We start from the raw sequence: 24,711 nt of genomic DNA, 5'->3' as shown, positions 1-24,711 counted from the left end.
GACAACCAGATGCAGTAAACTTCTTTCTTATTTCAATAATGATACAAGTTCTGCTTCAGTGGAACACTACAGACAGATATATTTTTGTTCAAACCCATATCGATATTAGTATGGATGCATACTATGGTAGTACCATGGATCAATCGACAGTTATGCACCCAACTGCTGTAGCATTTTAGTTGTCATAACAAAACATTCACTTGCATTGCTATGCGCTCTCCCACAAGAGAAACAAACATCCTATTTAACAATCAAATGTCCCACTTAGCAAAAAATATTGCCTAATGTAGTAAAACTTAATTAATGCAACTGCTAAAAATCTCAGGTGCACATAGCCTCTGAGTTACGTACACAAAAAATGAGACAATCAATAATCATGCAACACTACGAAAAGCAAGCACTTCCTCACTTTGTATGCCAAAAGTAATCACAACTACTTTCCACCATTAGAAAGAAATTTTTCCTGCGACCTTAACTTAAGTCGAAGGTGAAGTATGAAAGACTGAACCACTTGATGTGTAGGCGCCTGCTCCAGCTGAAGACAATGTTGGTAATGACAGATCATGTTCAGACTGAAACGACACAGAAATTTCATATAAAGTAATCATCTTTTACTTGCCAATAATAAATTGACCACTTGATACAATCAAAGATTACCGTTGACAAACTGTAGCTCTCTAGCTACGTAAACAATGTCTACACATGCACTCGCATGTACACACACACACACACACACACACACACACACACACACACACACACACACACACACACACACACACACACACACACACACACACACACACACACACACACACACACATCTTGAAACATTAAAACCATGAACCTAAAACCTTGAAATCGGCTGTCAAAATACATGACAATACCGTCTCATCATTACTGACATGATTAGAAGCGTGTAGGCTACTGCTAGGGAAAAATTCCTCTTCTCCTGGAACTGTCACATCTGTGACGTTTGAAGGCCCCAGATCTTCTAAATATCCTTGTACATTATGAACAAACTATAAGCATGTTGTCTAGATGTATCATAATAATTATTCTGTTTCCTTTTCTCTTGTTCGTTTAGTAATCTGTAATTTCTTCTTTGACTCAAATTTACCGCACAACTGTCATACTGAGCCTTTCTATCTTATGCTATCTCCTACCAATCTATTTGCATATTAATTTCCTTTAGGTCTCTGTATTCTATCTTTCCAGCATAGGTTCACCACAAAAAGGTCTCTTTGCTGGTAACCGAGCAAAGAGAATACATTTGTGCATCCTAGATTCAGCTAGCATAGCCCTAGACGCAGTGTGGATTGCAGCCCCAAATGCGCTGCCATCTCCACTACGATCAATGTAGTGGAGATGGCAGCGTATCTGGGGCTGCAACCCACACTGTGTCATCAATGTAGTGGAGATGGCAGCGCATCCGGGGCGAGGCTAAGGTTCAGCCATTCTGCTAGTGTGGCCTAACCATCGTAGACATTTAACTAAGCACAACTTCTTCTTCACTTCTAGTCCCTTCCATTACAGTGTATTACAGAGCCAAGATATTTGAATGTGTTGACAATCTCCAAGTTTATTTTGCCAAATTGACATAAATGCTGTTGTTGAGAATCATTGCCACAACCCACCATCATTATTTTCGTATTTTCCATGCTGATAGTTAGATCCCATTTGCTACATTCGTCAAACAGTGTCTTTATAGAATGCGCAAATCATCTTGTGATTCGGCTACCATACCAATGTCATCAGGAAACTGTTCCTAACAGTCCTACTGAAAACATTAGATCTGAAGCCAAATAGATGTCTATCCATATTATACGTACAAAATTGTAACCCCATCATCTTTACACAAATAGCATCAATGTTCCATAACCAGATTGAAAAATAGGCTGAAAGGCATTGGAGCCATAGTGAACCCTTGTTGTAGACTGTTTCACCGTCTATTTTGAGATTTGCAAATATATTTTCATGAAAAGATCTCCAATTATCACACACACACACACAAATCTCCTTTTTGGGGCACTGGAACTAACACAGCGTCTTCCCAATACTTTGCAACCTTTGTTCCTTCCATACTGTTGAAAACTAGTCTAAAGCATACTTGTGAAAAACCACACTTACGTGTTTGACTAACTCTGGGAATATGCCATTTTCCCTGCAGACTTGCCAAGTGGCTGAGACCAGGCAACACAAACACACACACACACACACACACACACACACACACACACACACACACACACACACACACACACACACACACACACACACATGCACACACACACACACACACACACACACACACACACAAACACACACACACACACCTCCTCTTTCTCCTCCTCCTGTATCACTGCTGTAATAAAGTCACGCTATCCTCATACAGGAAAGAAAACAGCAAGAAGTCCAACGTCCATAAATCCATGAAACTCTTGCCGCAACTTTTTGTGCATAAGAAGCAAACTGAGGCTTGCAAGACCCCTGCAATTGTGCAGGAAAGAAGTAGTTTGGGTAGCACTATCAAGCCAATGTCCTGAGCCTGCGCTCATAATTGTCTTCCCTTGTGATGCTCCGCGTGTGCCATACTCCTCGTCCTCATTTGTCGTAAATCTTTTGGACACACACACACACACACACACACACACACACACACACACACACACACACACACACACACACACACACACACACACACACATACACACACACACACACACACACACACACACACACACACACACACACACACACACACACACACACACACACACACACACACACACACACACACACACACACACACACACACACACACATGCATACAAGTGGACAAACGAATATGCACTTCAGTGCTGTACTAAAGATTGCACCCCAGCATCTTTTTGGGCCTCCGATGCTCCTCAGAGTTCTAGGCCGTGCTGATGTACCCCTAAGTCCTTAGCCAGAGCATCCACGGGCACTGACTCGGGACTAGACCTCGTACCCGTTTTATGTGATGTTCTGCCAAGCCAGCGGTCTTGTCCAGCCCCAGTCAATGACCAAGTACTCATTTATTCGCCTGAGTTGAGAGAGGCAATTACATGTGGGTTCCTTGCCTAAGGGAACTACACCTGTGCCCATCCTGTATTCATGACCCAAAGGTTCCAGATGTTTCCATTCTCCAAATGCGGTCTCTAACCAATTGACACACACAGTGTCACACACACACACACACACACACACACACACACACACACACACACACACACACACACACACACACACACACACACACACACACACACACACACACACACACAACCATAATTTGATAAATCAGCCTATCTCAAAGATGATGAGATGATAAAGTTATAGCAAGAACATGTTTGAATTTAACAAATAAAGAATGTAGTCTATGACTGTGTTTCAATGTCACGTGACAACATTGCAAGATGGTGACCATGTTTGATGACTTGAAACTTCTCGCTGTGGTGGTCATGTCAAAACTTGTAGGAGAACGTTATACACTCTTGTTGATACGTAGCTAGTATGTTAGAAACTATAATTCTTGCCATAAAGAAGTCTCCATGCAAATGAGTCCTCATCTGGATCCATTCTGACTTCACACAACAGCTGCACCAGAACAAATATGTCAAGGCTGCAAGCGCTTAAGGTAGTTACAGCCAAATTTGGCGAAGATCGGACCCCGGGTGGTGGAGATGGAGGTGGCCACACTTACAAACAGACAAACAGACAGTTCGCCCTATATATTGATAGTGACGCATACCATATAAGATGAATTATTGGCGGAAGTTTGTTTTAGTGATTTTCTAAGAAATTGACAGAAATGCATATTGGCGGATTTTATTTCGGCAGTTGGACATTGCTGTTGGATAATCGATGTAGGCATCAACCCTAGTCTTCACCCACTTTACACGTGGCCGTCACGGGACAGTTTGACACCTTTGTGGCCCATCACATTTCCGTGGCTTCCTGGTCTCTGGGATCCAACTATCAATGAAGAATTGCTGTGTAAGCATGAAGAACAGAACCAACATGATTCCTATGCTGTTCCCATTGTTATCGCCGTTATCAATGCCTGATGAACATGGGTGAGATAACGTCATACCCATATATCTCTGTGGCCAAAATTATTGACGCATTTTATATTGGCGGTCACTGGAAATTCCGCCAATCCGCCAAAATAGACTCCCTACCAATATTTCATCTTATATGGCAGTCACTATCTAAAATGGTTGGGTGTCAATACATAAGGTCGTTTATGCCCCTTTTTATCTTGGCTCAGATGCACTACTGCAAAGAAACAATGGCCTTACTGAAGTCTCCAGCTTTTCTTCTCTATGTGTGCTAAGTTTCAACCTCTAAAACCGTTTGTTTTATTTTTAAATATATTTGTACTAAACCGCAATTTCGTCTGACTAACTAACTTTCTTTAGACGGGTTTTCTCATTCCGCACGCTTTCTCCTACTGAACTGGTTACGTTTCTTTGTTGCAAATGGGCGGAAGCTTTTTCTTCGTTTTGCAATTGGTTTGACTATACGACTATCACTATTTTGTCTGAGTGGTGCAATGCATCCTCCGCCATTTTGGAAGCAGCACTGCTTGTGCTCCAGTATTTGGCAGTAGCAGGCAGGCGCGTCTGCTACTTGCAGCCTCTTCTGTTGTTTTCAGAGATTCCCAAAACGTTAATGATAAGACATCCGAGGAGTTGACAAACTTGTCTACAGATGTACCAAACAAGACAACGAAGGAAGCACGACTAGTCTCTCTGCTGCGCATGGTAGACCTATATCTAGCTAGGAAAATGCACTCAGCGGCTAAAAATTATCCAGGGCACTAAACTTAAAACTGAATAAAACTAACAAAAGTGCACTTTATATGCTCTCAAAAGATGTAACTTCGACTCTCTTATGGTAACATCCGAAGGCTTGTGTAATTAGATTTATCAGCATAGCAGAGCGCCCATGTGAGTATCAAGTGCACCACCATACATTATTTGGGAAATGTTAGGAACAATGTCTAACACACTGGTTTCACTCATCTAATGATGAAATGCCCATTCTTTGTAGTTTTAGGTTCATTCTGAGGTGCCCTGTAAGCTGTATGCATCTAGTATAGTTCATGAAAAAGTGAATAAACAAGATACAAAAACATTATAAATGTAATTTAATAGGAATGGCTACACAAATCAGCAAAAAGCGAACGAACAAGTGTGGATGGTTCAATACTGTACCAAATTTAGGGTGTCATGACTAACTCACTCACCATTGCAGAAAATTGTAACACAGTATCAGTCATGGCACCCTCAATTTGGTACAGTATTGAACCACAACACATATTTGTTCGCTTTTTGCTGATTTGTGTAGCCATCCCTACTAAAATACCTTTATAATGTTTTTGTACCTATATATATAGTGTAACCTTCACAAACAACCACAACAGCACAACAACAATAACAACATGCAACCATTATAATAATGATACCGTGTCTGAAATAGACCGTTGCAAAGGATAAGACCACTGCTTCTGCTTTTCTCTGTATGCCTGTAGTAAAAATGTAAAAGCAAGAATTACGCAAAGTATACATTTATAGCTACACTATGAAATAACAATTATGTGTATACCAAACACAAGAGTTTCCATTAACTTTAACAATAGACATGCCATCATATTGCAATGTATGTATGTATGTATGTATGTATGTATGTATGTATGGTCTACGGTAACAATGACTACCATGGGTGTGTCTACAAGTGGCAGATAGCAAAATAGCTCTCTGCTACAGATATGGAAGCTATCTGCTAAATAAGCTTAGGTATACTATGCCTATCACTAAGCAGTTATCAACCTTCATCAGCAATGTCTAAAACTGTAATAGACTCTTGGTTAGAGTGCCAGCCTTATTACCCTGCATTTTGCTGCATGCCGGTATAAGTGACGTTTACCAACACTTACATGAGGCCATTCTGGAAACTAAGCCAGCATGCACGCATAGGGTGGATAAGTGCAGGCGCGATGGGTTGTACTACGAGTAAAGATATAACATCGCACATGTAATCCATGATGGCAGAGCCGGATGGCACTTCCAAAAGGCAAGAGAGAGACATGACTGCTGTGGAAAAGCATCAAACAAGAGTTGGAGGCCACAATAGTCTAGCACATAAAAGAAAATCATAAAGCATTGCCACAAATTGCGTGTTCTTTAAAGCAGTCATTTGTATTGACCCCGAATTTTGCTGTAATCTGCTAAACCCAGGAGTATACTGGCACCCTGATCAACTTCGGCGTATACCGGCATGCAACAAAACGCAGTATCAAGCAGTTGGTATGATTGTTCTATAAAATGTCATAATACACCATTAGACTCTGTCATGACAAGTGTAGGCCACCACTTAATGTATGCCTGCTTCCCTTATGTAAAACACATCTTTGGTTGAAAAAATGTAAAGTGACTACAAACTGACCGAAAATCTTCAGCTACACTATATTTGTCTGTCAACGTGTCTGATAACAGAATTTGAAGGTTCGGATGTCTAGTGTAACATATAAAAATTGGATCTCAAGCACAGCTTCCTTCCTAGACACCTATCAAGCACACTGATAGTGCAACACTACTGCCACTCAATATAAACAGATGCAAACAAATAAATGTTTGCATGTATGCATCCCATAAATGTTCAGAAGCATTAGAATCTAGCCTTAAACTTCCAGACCAGAAAGCGCGCGAAGCACACGAACTCTAGTGTGGTACTAAAATGATTTCAGAAAGTCTTCTAAACCAATCGGTGTCTTAGAACCAGAATGTCGGTTGTAAATTCTGATTGGTTTAGCAGTAATTGGTTATGCTAAGTAAACTACATGCTAATTACACATGTGAAATCCTCCTGGGCGGCTAAGTGCATGCCAGAGCCATGAATGAAGACTCTGGTGTACGCATGCGTCTTAGTTCTAGTTTCAGCTTCAGTTCTTCGATCATTTCCAGCTTGCAGTGGCAAGACATGCACAGCATCAGTAGACCATCAGTCGAGCGGTATACATAGTCTCGCTAGTCGAGCGGTTAGACTAGCAATCGTTCTGCCAAAGAATCAAAGAGTCATTGCTTCACGTCGTCCATCAAGATATCGCCGCAAACATGGCAGACGTCTCTTTTTGGTTCGTGAGATCTCATGGCATTTACAAATGAAATCTTTACATAATGCAAAAGCATGATATCTTTCCATCTCATTATTGATCTATGTAAAACGACCCTAGGCTGTTAGACTACCATTTAGCATCGCTTTTTGATAAGTACTTCCAAATTCATTTTAGTATCGTTTTGGTCGAGACTAGAGTTTGTGCCCTTCGTGCGCTCTGGTTCCAGTTTGAGGCTAATTAGAATTCTGCCTGCATGATTAAATTACTATCAATAATATAACACACCAAAAAAGTGAAGTTGACAATTAGACGGGTGAGTTTTCAATGACACCTTCTAATAAAAAGTTTAAAACCCAAAAATATCACAAAGTGAAGTATAAATAGCCAGACAGTCGAGTCAATCAAAAGTCTTCATTACTAGAAAGACAAGGTAAGATATAAATACAGCATGCTTGATTAGCAGACGCACAAAATTGCTGACTTAACACACAACAAAACCCATGATGTTGAGAAACCAAAGTACGTTCGTATTTGCATCACCTCGTGGCATAACAAGTTTGCCACAGAACTGTATAGTGGAAACCTCTTTCCTGGCTCTTCCAGTCATGAGCTAAAATGTGTGGATAAAGTTGTGAGTTTTCAGAAAAGACAGGAAGACAACTAAATGAATCTTCTGGCTATAATCTCCCTTTACAGATCATCTTATTCTGCAAATACTAGGATCAATCAAATTGCTCTTGGTAAATGTTGTAATAACGTTCAAACTCCAGGTATCTGGCTCTGATGCAATATTCAAGGTTTTCCACTTTTAGTCAGTGTGTGCAGCACACTATACGACTGTGATTTCCAGTTTTAGCTGTAAAGACAACTCTGAATCCCACTTGGTTCTTGGTATAATAAATTAATAAATTAAATATTATGGCTTGACAACATTTAATAACTCAATTGACCAACATGATGACATTGAATATATAAATATATATAACAGTACATACAAGGACGAAATGCCAGATCTCAACATTGGTGCACTAACGAATTATATGCTCGACAAAATTACTGCCATCTTTTCAACATTATTTGAAAAATACACATAAATGCAAGAAATTGATGATCAATTATTCGAATTAATTAACTAAAGCAGCTAGCATACAGATGTAAGTATATAGTCTGCTAAACAAAACAATTACTTCCTTAAAACTGCTCCAATCCTCAAACAAACCAATCCCAATCTGTAAACAAAGAGATCAGGGGTGCATTCGATTTGCCCATTCCAACCATTCACAAATACTAGAAATACAGGAATACTAGAAATACAGGAATAATCATTCGGTTCCATTCTGGAATAATCAGTTTACTTCATTCCAAATGGTTGGAACAATCAATTGAATGCACCCCAGCTGAAATGTTGTCAGAATAGTGGCTACAATTAAAGCCGGGTTCACAATATGCGATGAAGAGTAGTTTGTTCCGTCGTGTTGCATTGCGGCTGCCCACATCAAAGGACATCAGCATAGTGTGAATGTCTTCACGCTACATGATGTGACGGTGACCGCGACAAACAGGTGACACATGGATAGAATTCAGTTCTATCCCAGCGTCAAAACGAAACATCATCTCCGGCTGAGTAAAAATGAAATTGAATAGCTGACAAATCAGAGCAAAGAGCTAATATTCCAATCACTTCATGTGAGTATCCCGTATAATCTCTCAAGACAATGACGAACATCTCTACGCTTCTTTTCCTTCTTGCTTCTTCGGAGCACCACAGTACACACAAACAACAACAGACTTTCCTTTTCCCATCAAGAAAATAAAAGTCATGTACGTAGAGTGAGCTGAGTAGGATACAAATCATGAATCACTCTGCATCAACGTTTGAAAAACAAATCTGACTACAAACGTTACAAAACGAAACCAACTGCTGTCCATCACATATTATGAACCCCGCCTAAGACAAGCCTGCTAATTAAATTATAGTATTGAAATTAAGCTCATAGAGGAGCACATGCACACATTGCTCTAAACTGAATCAGGACAGTCCGACTTGAGTATTGCATAGATGTAGAAACGTAACGGCTGATGGGGCTCCAGCCCCAATATTTACCAGCCCATAACACCACCAACAGTAGTCTTAAACAATTTAACTGTTGAAAGACAGTTTGAAATGTCACCGAAATGTCACCAACGATTCTTCCCCTTTCCCCCCCCCCCCCGAATTTGAACTGCTTCAACACCCCTGTATTGTCAGTTAAAAGATTGTATAGCTTAAGTCTAAGGTGATCTACTGAACTTGAAAGGTACCACATGTAGCATGTAAGGCTGCAGGTGGTCTTCTCATGTGGATCGAGCCATGAGTGGGCATAGAATGGAGAGGCATTCGGGAACTGGGGCCAAAGAAAACCCCACCTTCCTTGATACTTGGCATCAGGGGTACTGATGCCCTTTCAGCCGGCCCAGTGTCAGCCAAAGTCAGAACAACAAGAAAAACGGTATGCCATGCAGCCACCTGCAATTATCATTATTATTTCCTTGTTAGGCATCATTCTAGGTCATCGCAACCTGCAGCACTTACAGAAAAGAGTACTTCTTGGATCCAATCAGATCCAATTAAAGTAAGTCGACAGAGTCTTCTGTCTAGACAGCCATGATGGTCTAAGCACCTCTGAGGCAGGGTTTACAGAGACCTTACGAATTAGATTATCTGGTTGAGCATGACACATTTCGTACATAATATTTTTCGCATCAATTAAGTCTTGCAGCTTCCTGGAGCCAAAGGAAATCTGCAGTTTTAATTCTGAAACCAAATTTGGCTGTATTATCATGGTATATGTAGTAAAACAGCTGCATGTGTTCAAGCTAGGATGCATGGCCAAGTGTTGTCCCAGTAGGGCTGTATACTTTTGTAACACATACTTACAGACCCCTCAACTCTCACGATTTCGTCGTGAGACTCACGATTTACTCACGATCTCACGATTGTGCCCAATTCTCACGATTGCCAGTCCTTTCTCCCGACAAGACTACCGTGGGACATTGTGACAGTCACTTTCATGCAGAAACATTAGCAGAAATAGCAGATTTTTTTACTAGACTCTCTAGACGGCTCTGCTTGCTTGTATCTGGGGTATCCGGTGTATCTACCTGCAGTAAAAGTAACGTTTGGAAGTTTGAGGTGAAGTCTTTAGCGCACAAAAACGTAAAGCGAGGCCAACACGTAGGCTGTTTCTGGCTATTTCGAACTAAAATCTGCTATGAGTGACGCAAAAGGAGAAGCCCTTTACCCTCCGCAGAACAAGGTATCCAACTACCTAAACCGGAATCAGAGGACCAGGCAGAGTTTCCATTTCGGCTGAAAAAGACCAAGCATTTTGAGTCCTAGCTCTCCACCATACTGCCAGAAGTATGACGGTGGAGAGGGTCTGGCTACGTGAGACTAATTTTGAGTATGGTAGGGGAGATGTGGTCGTTTGGATACGCGTACAGTATAAACGTATATACGTTTATGGGCGTGGTGAAAAGACAGTCTCACGATTAGGTGTACTTACCTAGATGATAGATATCCATGCATGCAAGGATGACATTCAGCTTACCTCGAACTTGACCGACTTAACAATAAATCCTGGTGCACTGTCATCATTCGTGGTGTCTTGCAAATTTATAAACTTCACAGACGAGAAGTTGTGAGGTTGTCGTTGCTTGTAAGCGTAAACAAACTTCCCGTCGACGCTAAGTTCGTATATGTTCTTAGTGACAAGCACACTCAGCTCAAACTCAGAATCTCTCCTGAATGGAAATGTTTTCAATGTTTCCTCGACGTCCCATTTCCCGTCTCTAATCGAGTTAAAGACGATCACTTGTTTGTCGAAACGAATGCTGATGTGAAGAGGTCTGGTCGCATTGCTTTTCTCGTTGGAAGTTAGATTCAAATTGAGACGGTGGGGTTTACTGCGCACTTTTCCCTCGATAGAAATTACAGCTGGAGGTTCAACAACGAGAGGTTCTACAAATGGTAGCGTTATCACTGCCATGGTAAACTGTCACGAGATCTGCACGTGACTAGACTTAATGTTCAAAAATTATTTAATAGGCAAACGAAAGTGTTCAAATGTAAGCAATCGCTAATTAAAATACACATGGAATACCAACATGTAAGTAGAACAAATGTATTTGGAGAACTGTAGGCTCGCCAGGCGTTCGCCTCGCTCCTCTGTACTCCTCTAGCGCGTCACGCTTCCAACATGGCCGTTGTTGGTCTTCCTCTAGAAGAGCCTGTCCGTCTTACTCCGCCAGCTGTAATTTCTATCAAGGGAAAAGTATGCAGTAAACCACAACGTTTGAACATTAATTTGACTCTTGACGGCAGAAGCGACGCGACGAGGCCTCTTCACGTCAGTATTCGTTTTGACAAACAAGTAGTCGTCTTTAACTCGATGAAAGACGGAAAATGGGACGGCGAAGAAACATTGAAAACATTTCCATTCAAGAAGGATTCTGATTTTGAGCTGTGTGTCTTTGTGACTGAGAACAATTTCGAATTTATCGTCGACCGGAAATTTGTTTACGCTTACAAACAAAAACTGCCTAACAACTACTTATTTGTACGGTTTATAAAATTGCACGATACCACGGAAGAAGTTAATGCGCCAGGATTTATTGTGACTTCTGTCAAGGTTGAGGTATACTAATTGATTAATCAATCAATCAATTAACTAATTGTGTGACACTTTTGGCTATACTATAATGCTGTGTTTTGTCAATGATATTAGTGATCTGCAAAGTTTTGTTTTGCAGGCAGACAGTTAGAAATTAATTAATGATATAATTATACAGAGGTGCTACACATCGATCATTAATCATCATTTAGAATGTTAGTTGGAGTTTCCAAATACATTATCAACAGGTATTTGTAATTAATGTCAATAACCAACAGTACAGTATCTATTGGCTTAAAAACAATTATGAGGCCACACCCAAAAAATTATCTGATTAGGGTAACCCGCCTACCCATGTTTGGAGGCTGGGCCACTGAGTTTTTAATTCTTCATATGTCTTGCGACTGTAGTGTTCGTGAGGTATTGCAGGAGGTTGGATTTCAGGAAGCTCACCAGGTGCATTGTTTCTGTTTTTGTTCCTGACAATGTCGAGGGATAGCTGCATCGGATGCAGTACTTAGTAACTACCTCTGCAACACTGATGGCTGCATGTTGAAGAGACATGATCAATGCTATCTCATACTTGGGAAAGTGAAGTCCTAACATTATTACCTCAGCATACACTTTACTGCAAATATCAGAAAGTTGGTGCTACAAATGACTGATGTTGAGTTGCTTGCTATAGATTGTTCTCACCTCTTGGGCATTTCCAGGCAACCTGTAAACCTGCCTAGCCATGCTGCTTGTATATGGTTTTGCATAACTTGAGCAAAAAGGTGTGGCCCAATTAGGTGTAGGAGAAGTTTGCAGTACTACTATAAACACATGACTGTTTTTATACAGAAATTACAAATAAACAGATGTTGATTTTATCAGGTAACATTAAACAAAAATTATTTAATCATTTATATACCCTAACCAGAAGTAATTGCTTTGGAGATTCTGGTGGAATCCGAAATTTTGAACATTTTCTGGTGTGTGCTCAACCTGCTGGCCCTATTCTGCAGTCTTTGTACTTGGGCTAGTAGGCAACTATATTTTAAATTTTTTCTAGTGTAGGGCTACATTAATTAAGCCTAGGCTAGCTTGCTGTAAGTTAGTGTTATGTTTGACCTCTTTTTCCAGTTTTAGTAAAATTTGATGATCCATAGTTGTTGTTGCCTTAGCTTAACTATACATTTATCTGCCATGACGCACTGTCTTATAAGGATTTGTGGCACTTGATACTGGCAACAGACCAACTAATATATGCTGTAGCACATGACTGCTTGTTTGACAATGTGCACAGTACAATACCTAGCTTATTTTGCAGCTAATTTGTACGTGTGAAGGTGATTTCACAGCCATCAACTGTGTCTTCGCTCAGTAGTAGTCAGGTTTGTTGTGGGCATACATACCAGCTGAAAGTGTCATACGGGAACCGGACACTGCTAGCCTCACGTGAGTCTGGGGCACGACTATACCGTACATACTGTACCTATATTTATATATAAACATACGTGATTGTATGTTGTTGAAACTCTCAATCGCTGTTGCGTACATGCCTATTGCTATATTACAAGAACTAATGTAATCAACATTAATTTATATAATAACAGTGTGCTTACTGCTTGTTACTTGTATTTTTGTGCGTATGTTATAGAAATACATTGAAAAGCAGACAGTGCTGTCTTTTCCTTCTCGAATGTCAATTTCAGCAACGGTATTAATGTCATGACTGTTCTTCTGTTGTTGTTTCTTGTTGTTGTTGTTTCTATTTGAGAAATTTGCACTTGCATAATGTATGTAGTGCTTGGTGTAATTTGTATATGGAATTGATTGCACAGAGAGGTGGGGCATTTAAGTTATTTGGTTGTGTGTGTGTGTGTGTGTGTGTGTGTGTGTGTGTGTGTGTGTGTGTGTGTGTGTGTGTGTGTAGTGTGACACTTCTGCTCCCTAACCGAGATCCCAATTCTGTTCGAAGGCAACAAGTCAGAAAGAACTCAAGACGACAAACATGAGGCTCAAGGAGGACAGTGCACTCGAGACCATACAGCAAGGTTGGAAGGATCACACTGTTCAAAGGCGAACCTTGGTGCTGGTCTTGTGTTGATATGGCAAGATCCAAGAAAGTGACTGGAAGGCATGTGAGACTTTACAGATTTTGGAATTAATCTCTGTGTCCAATCCACAATCATTTTGAACAATGCTGCCCAAGTATTAGGTCAACTCTTGGCGCTTCATCGTCAAGCGTAGTGCAGAGCATTTCAACAAAGAAGCAGAAGACAAAAGAAGAGCCTCAGGGATGACAGAGAACAACGGCGTGGATGACTCGTAGAAACTGTTAATCGTCTGCACTATAACCACCTTGGCTGCTCATTTCAGGCGTTTAACAAGGCAGGTTTGATTAGTTACCAACATTGTCATTCTACTGCCTCAGGGATTCCATGTCAGTTTTGTCAAACAACACGGTCTTTATAATTACCAGTGTTTTTGTCGAGACAGACCTTGAGCAGTGTAGACTTAATGTTTTTGGCTTGCATCTCCTGTACCCTCATGGTAATCATGGAGCACAAACAGCAACTGGATGGAATGGATGGATGGTGTGTGTGTGTGTGTGTGTGTGTGTGTGTGTGTGTGTGTGTGTGTGTGTGTCGGTGTGTGTGTCGGTGTGTGCATTTTGTGATAAATTATTGTGGATTGGACACAGAGATTAATTCCAGAATCTGTAAAGCCTCACATATCTTCCAGTTACTCTCTTGGATCTTGTCATATCAACGTATGATCAAGACTAGCACCAAGGTTCATCTTTCGAACAGTGTGATCCTTCCAACCTTGCTGTATGGTCTCGCGTGCACTGTCCTCCTCGAGCCTTATGTTTGCCATCTTGAGTCCTTCATTGCCTTCGAATTATATTGGGAGTTCTGTCAGAGAGCAGAAACATCATACTACAATACGCTAGATGGCCAAAAGCAAAGGATCTCATTGATTCTCCTACATCATCGCCTTTGTTTGTTGGTGTTGTAGCACTGTAGCCACAGAAGTATAATTAGACAGTTGTTCACATTGATTATATTAGTTGTGTTTATTACCTGTGGCCCAGATATCCAGGCTAAGGGTATAGTAGTCGGCCGACATGCAACCGTACGTACGACTGTATTTATACTCAGTTAGCACGGATGCAAATGAAGCTATTCTGACCAATAGATGAGAAGTAATGTCATTACCGACCAATAGATGAACGTGATGTCATCATAAGGCTCCACTTCTCTTTGTTTGGCAGCTGTGCTATGAGAATTCAGCCATCGGGCGTTCGTCCTGTACATGGTGTTTATTCGTTTGCTTTACAGGTTTAGCGCACAGAAACAACGCCTAGTCTACATTTGTAGGTGCATGTTTTCCCACCAACAACCAGGCATTTTTTAGAGAGTGAAGGTGCTGATTCAGGCACCATGCAGTACGTGTAGCTGTACCTGACTTGCAACATTTTGCTTGTTTCAATGTTTCTGCGTAGCAGTTCTGCAGTCTGACAGCTTGAATTTTCAGTGTGCGTGGCTGAGCAGCTGCGGTGTTGTTGCAAAATCACTAGTGTTGCCTTCAACAGAAATTTGGCGCTTCACAGAAATTTGCGAAGGTGACCATGCATTGTTCATGACAGCGCGTCTGTTTGTTGGACGAAGCGACTGACCTGTAAGTACACTAGTGTGTCTCTTCATTTTTGTTAATGTATCCAAAGTCAGCATGAACAGAGACGCCTAATCTACATTTGCACATGCATGTTTTCTCACATTAACATTTTGTTTTGGCTCTGGCGACTCTGGGGTCACCTCATTACGACAACCTGTGCCTATGTAGCTGTGGACCTAAATGATTACGGGTAAACGGTGGTAGCTGTGTAAATAAAGTAGGCGTAACTGGTGTCAAATTCATGAGCGTTTGTACCTCCTGATCCTCCAATGCCTTATCTAACAATGTACAGATATCTTAGCATGTGGTGTGCATGTACACTCGATGAGGGTTTAGCACTGTAGTGCTTCTCTATTCATATTTTAGTTACCATTGGACCCTTCCCTTTTCTAGAACTTTCATTTTGTCGCATTTACGTAAATAGTTTACAGTCAAAATATGTAGTCTTTCTATCAGTGTGATTAGCCGGTACCAGTTGGGCATTGCTACCATGTGTGTGTGTGTGTGTGTGTGTGTGTGTGTGTGTGTGTGCACGCGTGCGCACGCGCGTGCATGTGTGTGTGCATGTGCAGGAGCGTAGTGTGACCTCTAGTACAAATGGGGGCTAGACTTCTCGATGCTTGTGGACACTCTACTTATTATCATTTCATTAACTTATACTTCTGTACTTATCCACACACTACATACCCCTCTTTTGTGTGTAAAAGCCGACCTTGAATCAAAGCCGCAAACCAAAGGCTTTGTGATGAGTACAAGTCGGTCGCGTGTCGAAACCGAACTTTTATTCAAGACGCTCAGTGCGTGCAGGGCGCAGTCACGTACGCATGTGCAGGAGTCAACATGTGCATGTAACATTCAATGGCACCGACAATGTTGAGGAAGGAGTAGTTCACGTTCTTGGAACTGGCATCTCATAGTAGTTATGTTTATATATATTAACGAATCTTGTTTTCAAGTGGTATATGATTGTCATATCTATACTCTAACATGTTCAAATGACATATAAGCTTGTCCTGAATATAAGCTTGTCTTAAATATGAGCCTGAATTTCAGTTTGGCTTATACATAAATAGCATGGCTTTATACATGGCAATATGGTATCAATACATGCATATCTACAACCAGTGGCGGATCCAGGGGCTGTCCCATGGTACACCAGACACCCCAACCGTCCAAGAGCAGTGTGGAAAATAATGGTACGACATAGGACAATGTCCCACCAAATGTGTTGTGTATCCAACCAAATACTGCACCAGCGTTGGGACTTGTTGGACAAAACATCCATCCATACGCATACTGTATATGGTAGTGTAATTAAACATTGTCTCTTAGCACATCAATGGTGTAACTGTTAATTTCATGAACTTGGGTACCTCCTAGCATGCTTTATCCAGAGAAAACCTCAGCTACCTTTAACGCCATTTCTCCCTTTGAAGTTGATTATCAAAAATTACATGCAAAATGGCTGCAGTAAGGGAGGCACTTGACTAAACATGTAACACCATACAAGAATATCCTACCAATGCTCAGTCTGTCCAAGGCAAAATAATTCACTATTTTCCACACTGCAAGAGCAAACTGAACTTCATCATTAAATAATATGAGTCACAGGAAGCAATTATTTCTGAATTTCTTACTTAAGGGAATTAGGTCCATTCTCAACCTGGACTTGACCCAAAGGTGTCCCGGATATAGACTATCACCAACATCCAAGTGAAATCTGTAACTGTATCTTGTATTTGGTGAATATAAACATCTAAGTGGAGTAAACATCCAAGTGGAATCTGTAACTGTATCTTGTATTTGGTGAATATAAACTTCTCGACCGTTTGGGTCACAAAGTTAAGTTCAGAGTAAGCAGGGGCGTAATTTTTTAGCAAAAACTCACAAATTGTTGCTCTCGACTCTGGAAAGAAATGAGTACACCTGATCTTTGATTGGCTACTAACTGTGACTTTGCAATCAGCTGCTGATGTCCTGACGGGGCTTCGGGTGCCTACATCTCAGTTGTCTTTGCAAGTCAGTGCTCTTCCGAGTCCCTGTCTCAGCTCCAGGAGATTGCTAGCGCAGGCCAAGGGTGTTTCTGAGTAACCCACAGGAGCCCAATCTTATCTTAAGGTGTGCATGTGTGCATTCATGCATGCATGTATGTGTCCATTCGTGCATGTTTCCATGCCATCTTAATTAATACGGTTTGTTCTGCTAAACAGTGGCAAGTTGATCTGTCAGTAGTAGTAGTAGTGGTATATCCATATATACGATGCGAGAACTGCACCACTCTTCTAATTGTGCAGTGAATTGACTGCAAATACCAGGTTCTGGACCACCTTTTCAAACATTTTACCGAATTCATTACGAATTTACCAAGAGGCCTTTCCAGTCTTTGAATCGTGCACCTTGACCATCCTATTGTTGTGGCGTTCTCTGCACTATCATAGCATGTTGGGTGAACATTTCCATTCTGTGCCTGAGACATTATTAGGCAAATTATGTGTAGGAAACTGCATCCTATTAGACATAATGCTTTTTATCGTATATTGTGTATATAGGGGATTTTATAGAGAGTGAAATACTTGAAATTGTTCCTTTCTAATAGAAGGTGCACTGCGAACATGGAGCATGAAGGTGCCGTTTAATTATCAGCTAGAGAAATATTCTCGCCCAGTTTTTTATGATGGCGGAACCTTTAGAAAGATCAAGTGAATTATCAATAAGGATGTCTGCCAAGTTATCGGGATTCAATAGTGACTTACCATATCCTTGTTGTTGTCTGAGTTGGAAGACAGGGAAGATATTGTTTGAGACATATTTATTAGTAGGAACACGTTCATCATTCAGGAACTTCTACCTTTGCAATCAGAAGTGCACGCAATTGGAACACCTACAGAGGCACCAAGGTTTATAGTGAATTCTGACCAAATTCGGTATGAATTGGAAAGTAGCCCAGGCCTGGGAAGTAGTAGCGAAGTCAGTATAGATTTGGAAAAGTGTTTCTTATATGCGTATACTACTGCCAGTTGAAGGCAACTTGTGCGAAGAATTTAATGTCTAAAATTATTTTGTAGAGGACTACAGTCTGTTTAGTGTAGCTACTTATGTAGGTATCGCATGGTTAAGTTATTGGTCAAGTGGAAGATGATTATATGACATGTCTGTTTTTTTCAGTCTGATCATGATTCATGATACGTGCTGTTCAGCTGGGGCAAGCGCTCATCAGTCAATTGATTTAGTTTTCTTACTTCTTTTTTACTTAGGTGGTAACCTCTGCTTGCATATGGTAGAATGTTGTTGTGATAACTTTTTGCGTTGTAAGATTAGAAAGTGTTGTCTGCTTTCGGTGACTGTACGTTGTAGCATCTAGCTGAGGCACTTATCCATAACATATTGTGTTCTAATAGACAGTATGCATAGGAATGCAATTGCATGATGTACTACAAAACTTCAGAAGCTACAGCAGTAAGTGGCCTTTCACCTCTGTGCATGTCCATATTAAAATTGGTTTCATTCTGGTTGTGCCACTCAGTGGTATATGAAACAAGTGGTCACAATTGGGTAAGCGACAAGGTACCATTTGTCTTATACCACGTTCGCTCTAGAATGAGCGGATCAAATAACTTTTTCTTCAAGATCACCAAACTATAACACAGTACTAAAATACTTGATTAAATCTCTCAGTTTGATGCCAATTTTGACTATTACATTAAATTTCTACAATGCCTGGCATGGTTGTGAAATCTCTAGTGTGAACGTGGTATAAGACTATCAAGAAGTATATTGAACACAAGGGTAAACACTATAGCAAGTACACACGACTGTGTACTGTACCTAGGATAATTAGAGATTACTTAGCGTGCTCCTTAGTCTGGGATTTCGAGGCTAAAGCTCACTGCACTCTCATACCTACAGGAATTTCACTCTGCTTGAGCTCTTACAGTTTCCTCTGGTTTCCAAAGAGAGCTACCTGACCAGATGTCGATATCAACATTTTCTAGTCAATAGTGATTCTATCCTGTATGAAGTCAGCATTAGGAATTGCACCAAATGAGACCTGTTGCTATAAACTCGTGTACACAAATACACAAAAATGAAATAAATAAAAGCCGAACAAAAATAAACAGCTAAACAAACTAAAATAAATAAACAAACAAATGAGTAAACAAAAATAATACAAATAAATAAGTAAAAAATAATAATAAGCAAATAGTCTTGAATGAGTCCGTAATGGGTGATGGCAATTCTACGTCTGTGTTTGCGTCCAATGATTCACATCGATGTCACTCTCACTCTCTTGAAATTTTCTTGTTTAAGGTTAGGTTTACGTGTTAGGGTTATGGGTTGAGGTTAGGTATGCATGGTTTGTGTTGGCGATCCAAGGTTTGTACAGGCAATCCATGGATTGTACCGGGCAGTGTAGCTATACGATTGTGAAAATCTGCACTTTGCGCGCGCGCACGCACACACACACACACACACACACACACACACACACACACACACACACACACACACACACACACACACACCTATCTAGTCATACCCTCCCCGAATTAAAACTTAGTAAAAATACGTCATAGTGCCATCTAAAGAACGCAAGATCATGCTCTCATGTATCTAATTCTCTTTAAAACCAGCTTTACATTGCACTCCCAAAGTTTAACTGATGCCTCACCAGTAACATTTTAGCCTATTTGAGCAGCTCATCGTTGATATCTTTAAGTAGCATGTATGCAGTTGGGCAAATTTGAAATTGCAAGTAGTGCGTTTTTGTGCGCGTGCATTTTGTCTATTTGCTCCTAAGCATGATTACTCTTCTTACGTGACATGCTGTTTGAGTGCCGTCGGGGCTGCAGGCTGTGGTTGCCGCTTCGTAAACCAGAAATTTAGTGTAGAGTCATTTAGACTACAAGAGCGGATGCAAAATCTGCACGCTCTTGCTAGCTCTCTAGAAGAAGTCACCTACCACAATTGCTAGCAACTGAACCAACTACAGAATTAAAATACCAGCGATAAACTGTCAGTACTGTTAAATACATAGAGAAGCACTGACGTTAGAAAGCACATTTAATAATAACGAAAAGTTTGCAGCTAGAGTATCACTGGTGCACACTATACTATCAATATCCACCGATGGCTTTCGTCTTATAGAGGCAAGCTTTGAAATCGTGAAGGTTAGCTCTCAGGACAGCGCCGGTCGGAGCTTGGTAAAACTTTCCACGACCACTTTCAGCCATAATGGTCAAAACCTGCTGAGCTTCAATGCTGTCACTTCCAAACAGACAAGTACTGAAGGTAGCTTTATGTTGTGCCACTAACTGACTAACCTCATAACCGAGGCCAAATTCTTCAGTTTCTCCATCGCTCAGAAAAAATACTGCGGGCTCATAATGACGATATTGTCGTCCCATAGAAAATTGATACGAATGAGAATTGATAAGTAAATTTAATTGGCGAATAGCGGCAAGATATTGAGTGCCTCCTTCGTTCATTTGGGTCCAATTGGAAGTGGTGAGCTGCTGGCAAGCAGTTTCAACTCCAACACTATTTACGACAAGTCTTGCAGTGTCAGAAAATGATATAAACGAGATGATACAATCTTGCGATGATGGCTTTAGCTCTGTTAGAAAGTCTATTGAAACCGATATTACGGTATTCAAACGGGTGGGTCCCATGCTAGCAAGCGTTTGATACAGTTGATTAGGTGACATTTGCCCACATTTTGTCTGATTTACTGCTTGAATGACTTCCGGAGTCAAATTCATTGGCAATCGAGCCATAGACTCAGAACAGTCAACAACCACAATTATGTGTTTATAATGACGACATCCAAAGTAGTGTCCTTCCACAACATGACCAGAATTGCCTACAGGGTCTAAATAATCATGATGCCAAAGTTGGCCTTTACAGAAGCTTTCGCTATTTGGTTTTAGTTCCCTCTCTGCTTTTGAAGAGCAATACGCCGGACACAAACTAAACAATATTTGCTTCCTTTTGTCTTTGCAAGGATCACTAAAGTGAGCATAATCTTTCCAAAACATGTCATGTCGAACTAGATCTATCAGCACACCTTTTGAGTTTGTAACGTGATGCCCTGTGCATATTTGTCCTTTTCTACATTCGACTAAATGACAATGGCCTCTCCCAAGACGATCGCATACGTTGCCACACCAATCACCTTCACAAGAAGATTCATCGTATCCCAATGAATTTACAATGGCCAGTCTTTTGGCCGTTTGATGAGCGTCGGTGTTGCAGATGCTTTTGTGTTTTGTGAACCGATCAATATAGCCTAACTTATGGTTGACAGGGACTAAAGGCTTGCTACAAAATGCACCACAACAAGGACAGCGATTGCTACAAAAGTGAGTTTGACCGCAATGGTGGGGTCCTTGATGTGATATACCGCTATCGTCAATGGTTACGACGCAAGGATTCCTAAGCCCCTCAACCCGACCGAAACACCGTCCACCTGGAACACTGCAAGTCTCATAGCAGTAGTGCCGTTGCTTATCACATCGATGCTTGTGCTTGTGACGTCTATCTAGGCCATGGAAATGATCTTTACTCGCACAGCGACGAGAACACCCAGAAAGGCTGCACTTTTGAGCGCACTGTCGTTCTCCACAAAAGTGTAAGTCGTGCGTTTGCTTTAGGTGGTGCTCGAATTCCATGTCACACTGATTGTTGCATTCCACCGCTGAACAAAGCTTTGTGCATTTGTGATTAGCACCTAAGCTACACAGATGAAATTTTGGATGATTTTCGATTCTGAATGCGCAATTTCCGAGGCAACATCGTGCCATAGACTTTATGCACCTCTCTGGGCATGGATGCTCTGTTCTGTAGCAATAGTGTTGCTTGTCTTTGTGCCTTGCCCCAAGGCGGCAGCGGGTCTTCAACGATTTAATCCTTTCCTTTTGCAAACCAAACGCTATTAGGCATTGTGAGCAGTCTTCTCTACATCGATGATCTTCCTCAAGGCAGTTACAGTCTACACTTTTGGCATTACTAGCACATTCAATTGCAAGTTTTAGGCAAGTTCTTTGACATCTTTCACAGTCTTTTTCCCGTTGGGAGCAGATTTGAGAACACAACTTCCATTGCCCTTTAAGACAGTCGAATATCTCAATGTTGCAGCGTTCTTTGAATCTGTTCAGCGACGACGTAACAATGTATGAGTTTAAGCACTCATTTCTTGGGAGCTCGTTACGAATCCATTCCTTTACACTGTCAATACGCACTTTGATGACTCCGCTTATGCAGGTTTCCAATTTTTGTTCCCAACGCGATTCTGATGCGTTGTCACGATTCTTTATCGACTTGAAAGCAGCAATTAAAGGAATTAGAAGCTGACGTGTAACCACAACTTGTCCTTTAACAACTTCACACAAACGAAGTGTACTTTGTCTTGAAATTTCGTGTTTTCCAGACTCTTTTGCACTCCACTCTTGCCGATACTCATTAGTAATTGCTGCTGTACTACCAGCTACTGACGCATCGTTTGCGATTTCCTCAACTCCGACTGCCGTTTTCTGCTTGACTAAAACTTCTAATTTATTCAGAATCTGATCGAGTCCCGTTACTGGTGAGTCAGCAAACGTATGTTTTTCTGTACTACAAAATCCGACATGTTTCACAAAACGAATTTTTGAAATTGCATTTTCTGGAAACTGCATTTTCTTTGCGCACGCTTCAACGCACCCACAAGGACATTTCTGGTTGCAGTAATGAACATTTCCACAGAAATGGGATTCATCGTGAAAATGACGTTTTGATGGAATGCGGATAGCGCATGGGGCTTGAACTGTCTTGGATTTTTGGCAACGTCCCTCTTTCACGGAGCAAGAATGGCCAATACAAACGTGTTCTTTACCACAGAAATGAGGCGATTGGGGCACTTCGACAAAGTGTAAATGGTCCTCCGCGCATTGGCGATCACAGCCTCTCATTTGGCAAGGCTTTATACAGTGTGCTTTAGCACACCTATGCAACGTCTGGCTTGACGTGAGATCGTGTTCAAACTCGAGATCACAGATGTCTTCGCACGCAGAGCAGACATTTGAACATTTGTGATTGCTACCAGCACCGCAAAGATGTCGATCGTGCTCGGTTTCAAAAGAAATGTTGCAATTCTTCAAGCAGTTCCTTGCTTGCAATTTTGAGCAGTTCTCTTTACATTCGTGACCAAGCTGATCACATCTGTGTGGTACACCAATATCGTGCTCAGCCCCGAGGTGGCAAATTTTTGGATTAGACATACCAACTAGAGATTTCAGACAGGTTTCACACAGTTCTCGGCAGCTGTGATCTTTCTCTAAGCAATCGCATTTCTTACATCCCTTCGATTCGTCATTGCAACAAATGCTTTTTAAAAGCAAGCATTCTCGTTGACATTGCTTAGACTTTCCTGTCATTTGCTGGCAAACATTTCTACAGAGCGACCATTTACTAATCAATACCGAGAAGTACTGCGTTCTGTAGCTTTCAATGAGATCATCCAACGTCGATATAAGTTGGTTGCTGAGACGATCTCTAGGAGGAAAATTGATCTCAATCCAATTTGTTACTCTAGCTACTCTTCGAGCGATGACAGAATTAATAAAGTCTTGACATTTGTCCATCCACATCTTGTCGTTTCGTTTTCTACTAGTGGAAAAATTTGTTCTGAAATAACATATCAGAACGTCGGCTGTCGAAGGCGACACTCTCAACTTCTCGTCCCCGAAGTTTACTTGCGGCCAGTCACAAAGTTGTAAACCCGCGTCGTACAAACCGTAAAACTGATCATTTGTATCATCAACGGTATTAGTAATTTCATCAAAACTGTGTAGATGCTCCGTGACAGACTTTCTTGTCATTGTCATTGCTCCTGTTTGAATAGCTTTGTGAGCATTTTGCGACAACATTTTGATTGTTTCTTGAAACTCTTTTTCTGTACGATTAGAGAAGGTATGCGCTCTGGTAGTGCAGGCACCATTGTGCGCAAGAAACACGATTTGACCTCTAGATTCGTCTTGTTTAACTTCTAACTTTATAATGCAATATTCTAAGCATCCACATGGGCATTGTTCATCGCAGAAATGGTCTGCTTTACAGAAGTGGGGTCCGTCGTGTACTAATTGGTTTTCTTTTATTCTCAAAGAGCACGAAAGCTTTCCAAACGATTCTCTGTTGTCACAGCGACCTCCATAAACTGAGCAAAAAGACCCAACACAGAGATGCTCCTTTTTGCTACAGAAGTGTGCAACATAT

At 41.0% G+C, this 24,711-nt stretch overlaps 3 protein-coding genes across 3 annotated transcripts; 1 reads left to right on the top strand and 2 right to left on the bottom strand.

The window, feature by feature from the left end:
• Window positions 1-145: 145 nt before the first annotated feature.
• LOC134194943 (galectin-4-like) lies at window positions 146-11,182 on the bottom strand. The gene is made up of 3 exons (XM_062663931.1): window positions 10,735-11,182; window positions 5,495-5,554; window positions 146-572 (listed from the first exon to the last, which is right to left on the bottom strand). The coding sequence occupies exons 1-3, from the start codon at window positions 11,170-11,172 to the stop codon at window positions 477-479; spliced, it is 594 nt and encodes a 197-aa protein (XP_062519915.1). The 5' UTR covers window positions 11,173-11,182; the 3' UTR covers window positions 146-476.
• A 192-nt stretch (window positions 11,183-11,374) lies between these two features.
• LOC134194980 (32 kDa beta-galactoside-binding lectin-like) lies at window positions 11,375-18,905 on the top strand. The gene is made up of 3 exons (XM_062663971.1): window positions 11,375-11,820; window positions 13,439-13,498; window positions 18,628-18,905. The coding sequence occupies exons 1-3, from the start codon at window positions 11,383-11,385 to the stop codon at window positions 18,643-18,645; spliced, it is 516 nt and encodes a 171-aa protein (XP_062519955.1). The 5' UTR covers window positions 11,375-11,382; the 3' UTR covers window positions 18,646-18,905.
• A 1,420-nt stretch (window positions 18,906-20,325) lies between these two features.
• LOC134194907 (uncharacterized) lies at window positions 20,326-23,390 on the bottom strand. The gene has a single exon (XM_062663889.1). It carries the CDS (start codon window positions 23,133-23,135, stop codon window positions 20,577-20,579), a length of 2,559 nt encoding a protein of 852 aa, XP_062519873.1. The 5' UTR covers window positions 23,136-23,390; the 3' UTR covers window positions 20,326-20,576.
• Window positions 23,391-24,711: the final 1,321 nt, after the last annotated feature.

This window comes from Corticium candelabrum, chromosome 19 (assembly GCF_963422355.1).
Source record: "Corticium candelabrum chromosome 19, ooCorCand1.1, whole genome shotgun sequence".
Taxonomy (NCBI): Eukaryota; Metazoa; Porifera; class Homoscleromorpha; order Homosclerophorida; family Plakinidae; genus Corticium; species Corticium candelabrum.
Note: the sequence above shows the minus strand (reverse complement) of the source record. Positions and strands in the feature narration are given on the sequence as shown.

Coding starts and splice junctions, on each gene's coding strand:
- LOC134194907 (XM_062663889.1), bottom strand. CDS start 23,135: ATGCAGTTTCCAGAAAATGCAATTTCAAAAATTCGTTTTGTGAAACAT.
- LOC134194943 (XM_062663931.1), bottom strand. CDS start 11,172: ATGGCAGTGATAACGCTACCATTTGTAGAACCTCTCGTTGTTGAACCT. Junction 5,555..10,734: donor TTAAGTCGGTCAAGTTCGAG/GTAAGCTGAATG, acceptor TTTTTACTACAG/GCATACAGAGAAAAGCAGAA. Junction 573..5,494: donor AACGGTCTATTTCAGACACG/GTATCATTATTA, acceptor GTGTCGTTTCAG/TCTGAACATGATCTGTCATT.
- LOC134194980 (XM_062663971.1), top strand. CDS start 11,383: ATGGCCGTTGTTGGTCTTCCTCTAGAAGAGCCTGTCCGTCTTACTCCG. Junction 11,821..13,438: donor TGACTTCTGTCAAGGTTGAG/GTATACTAATTG, acceptor CGTATGTTATAG/AAATACATTGAAAAGCAGAC.